Genomic DNA, 12,397 nt, shown 5'->3' on the forward strand with positions numbered 1-12,397 from the left:
AGGGCCTGGTCAGCAAGGTGGACATGGGCACCCTCTTCAACGGTCATGTCTAGATGGGAAACAGCTTTTGTCAAATTGACGTCAAAAGTTGATTACATGTTTTATTTTAGCTAACCATGAACCTTTTCCTTACCTTAATTTAATTATCCAAACTACTACGTTAATTATCCTAACCTGCTAAACAAGTTCTACGATTATTCTACTATTTCAAGTTGTGTACGAGTCGTTTAATTGGTGTCACGGTGTGTTTGTGGGAGCCTCTATGAGGTCTGAGGCCACAGCAGCTGCTGAGTACAAAGGTACAGTACCTCATAATCCACATTAAAGAGCTTGTCATATAATTAAATTAGTTATAACATATTTACATTTTAGTAATTTAGCAGACGCTCTTATCCAGAGCGACTTACAGTTAGTGAGTGCATACATTTTTCATACTGGCCCCCCCGTGGGAAACGAACCCACAACCCTGGAGTTGCAAGCGCCATGCTCTACCAACTGAGCTACAGGAGGGCCTAATTAAAGTGGATATGAGCTGTCTATAGAGTAGAATAGAACAGTAAAAACATCTCGAAGGTTAATATCACCTGATATGATGGCATACTGTTTTCCCTCATTCCTCTCCAGTGATAATGAATAAAACGATGACCTTTTGAATAAAATGTATTTTTTCTCTCCAGGCAAGGTCATAATGCATGACCCCTTCGCCATGCGCCCCTTCTTCGGCTACAACTTCGGGGACTACCTGGCCCACTGGCTGAGCATGGAGACCCGCAAGGGCCCCACCCACCTGCCCAAGATCTTCCATGTCAACTGGTTCCGCAAGGACCCCACGTCGGGCTCCTTCCTCTGGCCGGGCTTTGGCGACAACGCCCGCGTTCTGGAGTGGATCTTCAAGCGCTGCAGCCGCGAGAGGGAGGATGAGGCGGCCAGGAAGAGCATGGTGGGCTGGGTGCCACAGGAGGGAGCCATCAACCTGCAGGGACTGGGCAGCAAGGTGGACATGGGTGCCCTCTTTGACCTGCCCAAGCCCTTCTGGGAGAAGGAGACCCAGGAGCTGAGGGCATACTTTACCCAGCAGGTGGGAGCCGACCTCCCCCAACAGGTGGAGGGAGAACTGAAGGCTCTGGAGGACAGGGTCAGGAATTGAGAGGTGGAGGGACCAGATGATTCAGACAGAGAAGAGAGAAAGTATGGACTATTGGACACTACACTATGCTGATGCTGCAATATGGTGGGGATGGGGATATGGTGAGACTGACAGAAAAGGGACTAACAAGCTAATTGCAGTTTGGTGGAAACTGCTTTTCCTATATGTGGGTACATGTAAACCAACGTTTCTAAATTGTAAGAAAATACAATGATATGATGCGACTGCATCACTGACGAATGCAGTTCGGCCGCCACTCACTGTCAGTGGCTAAATGAGTAGATATTAGGTGATATTAGCAGAATCAGTGTTTAGCAGTACCTTACTGACATCTTGCAATAAAGGCATTGGATGTTTTCTAGCTATAGCCCAAAGAATCATCTAATCATGACAAGCTTTAATATCCATATTAATTTCAACATTTTTGCAGAATGTTACATCAATATCCTTTGATTTGCTCACTAGTCCCTGGGATTACTGAATGACCATTGGCTTGGACCATGTGGAGGAAATACATCTGGTTGGCTCAGGGGGAAAGATTAATTAGCATTTTTTCTCACTTTTATATTAATAAATATGATTATAATCTAATGTTTACACACAAGATATGCAAACTGTTGGACCAATAAAACTGAGATTTAATGGAAATTGAACGTAAAGGTTTTTATTACAGTGCAATTAATAAACATCAAATTCAGCCTCAATTGTGTCTCTTGATCAACACTCAACATAAAAACTGACATAACTCCCCAAAATATGTACATTTAAAATATATATGTAATGGGAATATTTAAGATGAATAAAGTTCACATTCCCAGTCCTAGATGTAGGAGGAGCTGGAGCAGTTTTGCCTTGATGAATGAGCAAAAATCCCAGTGGCTAGATGTGCCAAGCTTATAGAGACATACCCCAAGAGACTTGCAGCTGTAATTGCTGCCAAAGGTGGCTCTACAAAGTATTGACTTTGGGGCGGGGGGAATAGTTATGCACGCTCAAGTTATCTGTTTTCTTGTCTTATTTTTTGTTTGTTTTTCAAGAAAAAATATTTTGCATCTTCAAAGTGGTAGGCATGTTGTGTAAATCAAATGATACAAACCCCCCAAAAATCTATTTTAATTCCAGGTTGTAAGGCAACAAAATAGGAAAAATGCCAAGGGGGTTGAATACTTTATCAAGCTACTGTAAAGGGCCGGTCTCCAAGAGGCCAGTTAGACATTTTCTCTGCTTCTATGCTGGATGTTGTCTCCCTGTTGCAACTTGTATTAATCCAGATTGATTTATGATTGACTTTATCTGCGACTGCTCTTTTTTGTTCACCTGGTAATTCCTATTACAGATAATATTGTTATTCTGGTAACTGTACAAAAGATGCAGAGAAACAGTGACTAGTAGATGTTAACACCATTCTGCTGTCATGTTGACTTACTTCACCAACTTCCTGTCTTGTATCAGCCAAATAATTGTGTCATATATCCTCTGTCATCATTGACTTTATATGGCCTTAAACTACATTTGAACTATCAGGTGGCACGGCACTTTTAAACAGTTAAACAATTTTCATACCAGAAAATTTACAAATATGCAGACAATTGAGGTTCACAAACTTATGAATACGAAATCAAAAATAACAATAGAAAGCAAATTCACAAGACATACTGTATATATCCAAAATACTTAAAATGCACGTTTTTCATTCACTTGTGCATAAAGCCCATCTATGTAGTTAAGGTGTGGTTCCTGGGGCCCTCTCCTGGTCACATTGACTTCAGCGTACTCACTCTCCTGCCCCTGGACCCTGTTCCCGTCCTGGGCTGCAGCTGGGATCTCTTTGGGCTTTAGTTTGGAGAAGTCTATGTCACCATAGTGGATCTCTTCAGGCTGGTCTTCTGCAGGTTCCTCTGGTTTCTCTCCGGCTGTGGTCTGGTTAACACACACCGTCCCAACCGGGGAGTTCTGTGGAGAGAACACAGAGAGAGGAACAGGTGTAAAGTTCTACGCTCAGTCATTTGTAAAACTCTAAAGTCAGCAGGTTACACAACACATACTGAGAGGATGTCAATGACAATGTCAATTAAACTGACAGAAGAAAATAATTACATTTTGACAACAAATGAGCTCCAATCTAAAGGATACTGTCAAAGTCCAACAGCTATTCTGTTTTCATGCAATGTTCTCACAGGATGTGGCATTGCTATCAGTGTGTTCATCTCCCCCTAAACTTCCTCTAAAATTATGTTAACTTCATGGCTTTGGATAGTTTCATCATTAATTCAGTACTTCCTTAGATACACTTTGTAGATGGTTTTTGAAAGTTGAGCCTTATTCCCACCTGTCCCTGTGGATTGTCCATCCTTTCAAATCCATCGGGGAGCCTAGAGTTTCTCCTCCTGGAAGACATTTAGAAAGGTATTCTGAATGCACTGAGATGGTTTTCATATGCAAAAGCACAAACACAACATAAATAAATAGTTTTGCATTGATGCCAGGAATAGTTTTTACCATCCATAAAGACTGATCAGGCTGATAAGAAAAAAGGCCCCCAGAGTTCCTGCTGCAACGCCAAAAACCATTGGGTTAACAGGCTCTTCTTGCCCTGAAAATACAGCACATATTATGGTCATTTCTCACAAAAAGATCACTAAAGTACACTACATGAACAAAGGTATGTGGACACCTGCTCGTCGAACATCTCATTCCAATATCATGGGCATTAATATGGAATATAGAATGTCATTGTATGCTGTAGCATTAAGATTTCCCTTCACTGGAACTAAGGGTTCTTGCCAGAACCATGAAAAACAGCTCCAGACCATTTGTCCTCCTCCACCAAACTTTACAGTTTGCACTATGCATTGGGGAAGGTAGCATTCTCCTGGCATCCGTCAAACCCAGATTTGTCCGTTGGACTGCCAGATGGTGAAGCGGGATTCATCACTCCAGAGAACGGGTTTCCACTTCTCCAGAGTCCAATGGCAGCGAGCTTTAAACCATTCCAGACGATTCTTGGCATTGCACATGTTGATCTTAGGCTTGTGTGCGGCTGCTCGACCATGGAAACCAATTTCGTGAAGCTCCCGACGAACAGTTCTTGTTGCTTCCAGAGGCAGTTTGGAACGGTAGAAAATGCTGCAACTGAAGTCAGATGACTTTTACGCGCTTCGCGCTTCAGCACTCAGCTGTCCCGTTCTGAGAGCGTGTGTGGCCTACCACTTCGCGGCTGAGCCATTGTTGCTCCTAGAGGATTCCACTTCATAATAACAGCACTTACAGTTGACAGGGGCAGCTCTAGCAGAGCAGAAATTTGACAAACTGACTTGTTGGAAAGGTGGCATCCTATGATGGTTCCACGTTGAAAGTCACTGAGCTCTTCAGTAAGACCATTCTACTGCCAATGTTTGTCTATGGAGATTTCATGGCTGTGTGCTCAATTTTATACACCTGTCAGCAACGGGTGTGGCTGAAATAGCCAAATCTACTAATTTGAAGGGGTGTCCACATAATCTAACATTGTGCCCAATGTGCCCGTTTTACCTTTAATAGCCAGCTTCTCTTCCTCTGACTTCCCAAGGCCGTGACTATTTCTTGCTTCACAGTAGTACAGTCCTCCATCACCAACAGTCACATTGAGGGTGTAACTCTGTCCAGATGCTACCTGTGTTGGTTTACCCCCACTGATCTGGAACCAGGTGAAGTTTGTCACAGGAGGGTTGGCTGTACTGCTGCAGGTCAGATTAACACAGCTGCCCACTAATACTGGACCAGCTGGACTGATGGAGGCTGAGGTGTCCTTAGGAGAGACTGAGGGAGAAGGGTTCATTTAGAATGTAAATGGATGTGGTATATTGAACAGTCTAATCAAAACCACTCTAGAATAGAATTATCTATTCTACAGGAAACTGGGACTAAATCTTACATGAAACGTTAAGCATCATGGTATGTTCAGCTGTCTTGTTGCTTGTCCCTAATGGGTAGACTGCAGTACAAGTGATGTTCTTCTCATGATGAAGGTATGACGGAGTGAAGGTCACCGTGGAGAGAATTGATTTGGTTTGGTCTGGATTCTCCTGCAGTTGGTTCTCAGGTGTGAACTGTGTTGGGAGAGTCCATGTCAGCTCAGGGGGGTGTTCGGGACAGGGAGCGACAGCAGAGCAGTTCAAACTGATAGGGGTCCCTTCCTTCACCTCACCTGAGACAGTAATGATGGGACTGGGAGGCAAATCTGTAATACATTAAAAATAAATATATTTTACTCTGACAGGCACACTGCCTACTTGGTCTTATTCTACTCATATCATTTTAGAAAAGTTGATAAAAGTTAAATAGTCTCTGTCTCTTCTTACCCCTGACATCTATATTAACAGACTTTTCAGGGTCTGTTGCGCGGAATGGTTGACTTTCAATCCTGAAGAAGTATTTATCAGAGTAACTTGTGGTTACATTGAAGAAGACTGTGGTGCAGTTCTTCTGGGAAATGTTTCCATTTATCTTCCCTTGATATCTGTTGACCTTCTTACTACTGTTAAATACAACATTGTCCGGACTCTGAGCAAACTGTGGTGATTCTTTAATCCACACTCCAGAGGTAAGTATTGTGCTGTTAAATTTATAGTCATTTTGGTCAGGAATATCAAATGCACATGGGATTTGCACACAGGAGCCAGTCAGTACATCCAGTCTATCTGGCATTGTGGCGATCAAATCTCGTTTGCCAAAACAGGCCAAAACACCTGCAACATAAAGGACAACATCAGGGAGGTTATGTGATCTTTTCAGTACAGTCACTCTCTCCCAATATTCTGCCTCTGCATCAAAACATATGAACTCATTTCAATGTACAGGTGATTCCTGATGTCGCAACTCCATGCCCTAAACTGGAACATGGACATATCTGGAGCAAAGAATGTTTGAATCAAGAATATTAAACTGTACTTATCAGGAGTCAACTGTACACTTTTCTACACATTGAGACAGATGGGAATATAGCTCATACCATGAAATATCATGACTTGTGCTTATTCCTCTGTCTGATTCCTAACTAGTTGTTGCTGTGTGGAAGACTCACCTGACATAAAGAGGCCAATGAGAAAAAACATGTTCTCAGGACAAGCCATGTGAAAACTCACACACTACTGATCACCTGAAACAGGACAAACACACACTTACTGGTGGAGTAGCTTAACTCACACAACACATTGCATTGAACCATCCCCATATCAAATACAGTATGTCTTTCAGTTGTGATGTGAAGCTAATACATGAACGAATAGCAATACTATGAACATAATACATCTAATTTCTTGTAAAGAATTTCCTTAAATTTATTTTGAACATTGAAATTAACAGAGAATAGAGTGAAGAAGTCGATACTTACCCTAGACGGTAACGTAAACTGTCTACAGGAGAGACTATCACACACCCATAGTGTGGTGTAACAAACTAAAGTGATGAAATTCATGTGGCACATCTCACATCTCATCAGTGACGTACTTCCTAATAAGTGTATGAGACATTATTTCAAAAGAATAGTACAGTATTTATATAACAGGATGCTTGAATAATCTATGTGCTGGGCTTCCTTATCAATTGTGAAAGCATTGTTTTTACATTTAAGTGCTAAGAACATTGCATTTTTCTAATGAACTTTCTACTCTTGCACAATTTGTTTTAGTCACTGTCACACCCTGGCTCTGGGGACTCTATATGTTGAGCCAGGGTGTGTAGATTCTATGTGTTGTTGCTCTATGTCGGGATTCTAGTTTTGTATTTCTGTGTTGGCCAGAGTGGTTCCCAATCAGAGGCAACAAGTGTCAGCTGTTGCTGGTTGTCTCTGATTGGGAGCCATATTTATACAGGCTGTTTTCCCACAATAGTTGTGGGATCTTGTTCCAGTTGGTTTTGTGTTTGTACCGTGGACTTCACGTATTGTTTGTTGTTTTGTTTATTGTGTGTGCACTTAATTAAATAAGATGTACAAATCTCACGCTGCGCCTTGGTCTACTCCCTTCGACGATCGTGACAGTCACTTGAAACATTGCAGAGGTTGCCTTAGCCATGTTTCACCAGTTTCAAATGAAATGGGCCTCAGCTGCCCACTGACTGATTCTCAACACAAAGTGTGTTTTATCCACTGACTCAACAGCTTTATATGGCCTATACATTTATTTACGCCAGGAATGGAACTGTTATACATAATAGGTTTTTAATTGTGTGATAATCATAATAAAAGCAGTTTATTTGGGTGGGGGGTGTGTGTGTGTGTGGGGGGGGGGGGGGTAAATGTACCTTTTTGGGGTTAGGAAAGTCAACAGCATTTTGAAACGAGCCCCCAAATTGCTAAGCCCGCCCCTGATACATCTATAAATATAATAAAGGAAACTTTAGGTAATATAACCATCTCCCTCTCCTCTGTCTCCCAGGCTTCAATGGAAATATCTGTGGGATTTGTAAAATGTTTTAGCTAAATCATAAACTAAAATCCACTATTATTTTAGGTTTAGGACAAGACAACAGCATTTTGAAACGGGACACCAAATTGCTAAGTCAGCCCCCGATACATTGTTAAATACAACAAAGGAAACTCTCCCCTATCTCCAAGGCTTGAATGGAAATGTGTGTGTGATTTTTTTTTTTTTTAGCTAAATCATAAACCAAAATCCACTATTAATTTTACACAAGACAGAAAAATAAAGTTACATTTGAGTTCGATACAAAACAAATTATTGTCACATCATTTTTCAACATGAAAAACAGACTTGGTATGAAACATAGTAACTGTAATTGCATCTGACTGATTCTAACACACCACTCAACTTCTCCTTCAACAACTTCCTATTGTTCTTGTTTCACTTCCTCTTTGGAGTCTATTTGCCAAGCAGAGCCTGGTGAGCTGGATACCACATAGAAACATTATTTTCACGCCACTTCGATATGGAATGGACTTTTCCGTAGCAGGCAAAAATGCTCTCCTAACCAGGGTCGGACTACGGCATTTTGGGCCCCTTCGCACCCCAACCCCCCAGTGGTAGTTCAGGCTACCACTCACTGTCAATGGATAAATGAGTAGGTATTAGGTGATAGATCAGAACCAACGTCTAGAAGTATCTTACTGCGCTTTCCATGACATAGACTGACCAGGTGAATCCAGGTTAAAGCTATGATTCCTTATTGATGTCACTTGTTAAATCCACCTCAATCAGTGTAGATGAAGGGGAGGAGACAAGTTCAAGAAGGATTTTTAAGCTAGCATCCTTGTTGAGTCCATGCCCCGATGAATTGAGGATGTTTTGAAGGCAAAAGGGGGTGCAACTCAATATTAGGAAGGTGTTCCTAATTTTTGGTATACTCAGGGCCTTCAGAAAGTATTCATAACCCTTGACTTATTCCACATGTTGTTGTGTTAATGCCTGAATGAAACATGGATTAAATGGATTAGTTTTCTCAACCATTTACATTTACATTTAAAACATCACAGTACGGTTGAAATATATATGGCAAATAGAAATCCTATATGGATGGTGTTAAGAGATAGATGGGAGGTATTGAATAGAGTTGAAGGATGGGACTAATAACAAATAACAACAAATAATAACAAAGATAGCTAATAATGTAAGCATACTGTGTCCATAATAAGTATATTACATTTTAGTCATTTAGCAGACGCTCTTATCCAGAGCGACTTACAGTTAGTGAATACATATTCTATTTTTTATTTATTTATTCATACTGGTCCCCCGTGGGATTCAAAACCACAACCCTGGCGTTGCAAACACCATGCTCTATCAACTGAGCTACATCCCTGCCGGCCATTCCCTCCCCTACCCTGGACGACGCTAGGCCAATTGTGCGCCGCCCATGAGTCTCCCGGTCGCGGCCGGCTGCGACAGAGCCTGGATTCGAACCAGGATCTCTAGTGGCACAGCTAGCACTGTGATGCAGTGCCTTAGACCACTGCGCCACTCAGTATATAGGTTGTATGTTGGGAGCTTTTGGGAAAGAGCACAGTTAGAAAGATATGGCATATAGAAGCAAACCGGATGGAAATCATGAAAATGATCGGAGAGGTTGAGAGTAGAAGAAGTTCAGGAGCAAAACAAATATGTGTGTATGTATATATATATATATATATATAATATAATTATTGTAAAATTAACTTTGTCCATAAGGTGTAGATAGTAAGTATAGACCGGAAGTAGAGGCCTGGGCATTGTTGTTCACTAATTTACTCCAAGTAGGGAAAGGATGGCGGGGTTGAAAAGTAATAAAGGGGAGTATATATATATTTAAAAAAACATGGGGGATTGGAAGTGATGCAGACAATTACATTGATAGAAGATACAATCTATCTGCAATATTAAGCTGATCCATCCCCCCCCAAAAAAAAAATTACAAAATAAAGTATTCACACCCCTGAGTCAATACATGTTAGAATCACTTTTTGCAGTGATTACAGCTGTGAGTCTTTCTGGGTAAGTCTCTCAGAGCTTTGCACACCTGGATTGTACAATATTTACACGTAATTCTTTAACAAATTCTTCAAGCTCTTTCAAGTTGATTGTTAATCATTGCTAGACAGCCATTTTCAAGTCTTGCCATAGATTTTCATGCCGATCGAAACTGTAAGTAGGCCACTTAGGAACATTCAATGTTGTCTTAGTAAGTAACTCTGGTGTATGTGTTTTAGGTTATTGTCCTGCTGAAAAGTGAATTTGTCTCCCATTGTCTTTTGAAAAGCAGACTGAACCAGGTTTTCCTCTTGCGTTTTGCCTCTGCTTAGCTCTATTCCATTTATTTTATCCTAAAAAACTTGATGACAAGCATACCCATAACATGGTGCAGCCATCACCATGCTTGAAAATATGAAGAGTGGTACTCAGTGATGTGTTTCATGGATTTGATACCATTCCACCTATTCTACTCCAGCCATTACCACAAGCCCATTCTCCCCAATGAAGGTACCACCAACCTCCTGGGGGTGAAATCCCTGAGCGGTTTCTTTCCTCTTCGGCAACTGAGTTAGGAAGGATGCCTGTATCTTTGTAGTGAATCTGTGTATTGATAAAACATCCAAATTGTAATTAATAACTTCACCATGCTCAAAGGGATACACCCATCTTCCAATAGGTGCCCTTCTTTGTGAGGCATTGGAAAAGCGCCCTGGTCTTCGTGGTTGAATCTGTTTGAAATTCGCTGCTCGACTGAGGGACATTACATATTATTGTATGTGTGGGGTAGTCATTCAAAAATCATGTTAAATACTAGTAATGCACACAGAGTGAATCAATGCAACTTATGTGACTTGTTATGCAAATCTTTAGTCCTGAACTTATTTATGCTTGCCATAAGAAAGGGGTTGAATACATATTGACTCGAGACAGTTCAGCTTTTTATTTTTTATTTTTTTTATTTTTTTTATGTCTAAAAACATTATTCCACATTAAGGGGTACTGTGTGTAGGCCAGTGACACAACATCTCAATGTATTCCATTTTAATGAGATATGTAAAATGTTGGACCAATAAGACCAAAAGATTTCATGGAAATTGAATGTAAAGGTTTTTATTACAGTGCAATTAATAAACAACCTTAATTTCAGTCCCAATTGTTTGTCTGGTTTAACACTCAACATAAAAACTGACACAATAACTTCTAAATAGATATAAAGTTAAAATAGATAATATTATTATTCTGGTAACTGCACAAAAGATGCAGAGAAACAGTGACTAGTAGATGTTAACACCATTCTGCCGTCATGTAGACATACTTCACCAACTTCCTGTCTTGTATCAGACCACTGTCTCTCCAACTAACTGTGTCTTCTCTCCTCAGTCATCATTGACTTTATATGGTCTTAAACTGCCTTCAGTAAGATAGTTGAACTCAGCAGTTCCTCTATACTGGAACCCATTAAACAGATGCTCTGTGAACTCAACACTCAAAGACATACTGTATTTGATATGGGGATTGTTCAATGCAATGTGTTGTGTGAGTTAAGCTACTCTACCAGTAAGTGTGTGTTTGTTCTGTTTCAGGTGATCAGTAGTGTGTGAGTTCTCACATGGCTTGTCCTGAGAACATGTTTTTTCTCATTGGCCTCTTTATGTCAGGTGAGTCTTCCACACAGCAACAACTAGTTATGAATCAGACAGAGGAATAAGCACAAGTGATGATATTTCATGGTATGAGCTATATTCCCATCTGTCTCAATGTGTAGAAAAGTCAGGAGTCAACTGTACACTTTTCTACACATTGAGACAGATGGCAATATAGCTATGGTGCAATGCTATGGTGCAATGGACCTCTCTCTCCACCAGGAGGCTAAAGCACTGGTACACTTTTGTGTGCAATGTGTCGATAGGACAACTCCCTTTGTATCTCTGTTCCTTACTGACCATATCAGTCACTCAATACAGTCTTCATTCACAGTCAATGCTGTCCTTGTCTGTTCCTAAGGCTAGAACTGAGATGGGGAAACAATTTTTTCCCCATAATGCCCCTTCATCCTGGAACATGCTTCAAAAGATATTAAAGTTAGTGTCCTTGCCTGTTTTTAAGACTCTGATCGACAACACTGTTTGTGATAGCTGCAGTTGTTTCTAATCTTCAATTGTATCTGTAACTTGTGACTCTTTGTCTTTTGTGTATTTTGTATTTTTCTGTAATATTTTATGCACACGCTGCTATTTCCCTGTTTTGCCTTCTTGCCAAGCCGCCCTCGCAAAATAGGTTTTTAACCTCAATGGGTCTTACCTGGTTAAATAAAGGTTAAATCAAATAAATTACAATTAAATCTCCCTCTCCTCTATCTCCCAGGCTTGAATGGGAATGTTTGTGGGATTTTAACAAATATGTAGCTAAATCATAAACCAAAATCCATCCAATTTGTGTAGTTAAATTTGAGTTCAGTAAAAGATACCCAGTTCTCACATTATCTTTCAACACGTAAAATAGACTTTGTCAGAGACAGAGTAACTGTAATTGTAGTTGACGGATTATAACACACTCCTCAATTTCTCCTGCACACACTTCCTCTTTCATTGCTTCACTTCTATCTGCCAGGAAGAGCATGGTGGGCTGGGAGCCACAGGAGGGAGCCATCGACCTGCAGGGCCTGGTCAGCAAGGTGGACATGGGCACCCTCTTCAACGGTCATGTCTAGAAGGGATACAGCTTTTGTCAAATTGACGTCAAAAGTTGATTACATTTTTTATTTTAGCTAACCCAAACCTGTTTCCTTACCTTAATCTAAGCATCC

General features: G+C 40.7%; 2 protein-coding genes across 2 annotated transcripts; one reads left to right on the forward strand and one right to left on the reverse strand.

The window, feature by feature from the left end:
• Nucleotides 1-218: 218 nt before the first annotated feature.
• LOC311108978 (phosphoenolpyruvate carboxykinase [GTP], mitochondrial-like) lies at nucleotides 219-1,384 on the forward strand. Its single transcript, XM_084151759.1, has 2 exons — nucleotides 219-299; nucleotides 678-1,384. The coding sequence occupies exons 1-2, from the start codon at nucleotides 263-265 to the stop codon at nucleotides 1,145-1,147; spliced, it is 507 nt and encodes a 168-aa protein (XP_084007885.1). The 5' UTR covers nucleotides 219-262; the 3' UTR covers nucleotides 1,148-1,384.
• Nucleotides 1,385-1,667: 283 nt separating this feature from the next.
• LOC311109242 (sialic acid-binding Ig-like lectin 13) lies at nucleotides 1,668-6,216 on the reverse strand (the record flags this gene model as incomplete). The annotated part of the gene is made up of 7 exons (XM_084152083.1): nucleotides 1,668-3,100; nucleotides 3,477-3,534; nucleotides 3,647-3,740; nucleotides 4,679-4,945; nucleotides 5,061-5,366; nucleotides 5,488-5,874; nucleotides 6,210-6,216. 7 exons carry the CDS (start codon nucleotides 6,214-6,216, stop codon nucleotides 2,822-2,824), a joined length of 1,398 nt encoding a protein of 465 aa, XP_084008209.1. The 3' UTR covers nucleotides 1,668-2,821.
• Between the last annotated feature and the right edge of the window lie 6,181 nt (nucleotides 6,217-12,397).

The sequence above is a fragment of the Coregonus lavaretus genome (assembly GCF_964263955.1).
Source record: "Coregonus lavaretus genome assembly, chromosome: 34".
NCBI classification, from domain to species: domain Eukaryota; kingdom Metazoa; phylum Chordata; class Actinopteri; order Salmoniformes; family Salmonidae; genus Coregonus; species Coregonus lavaretus.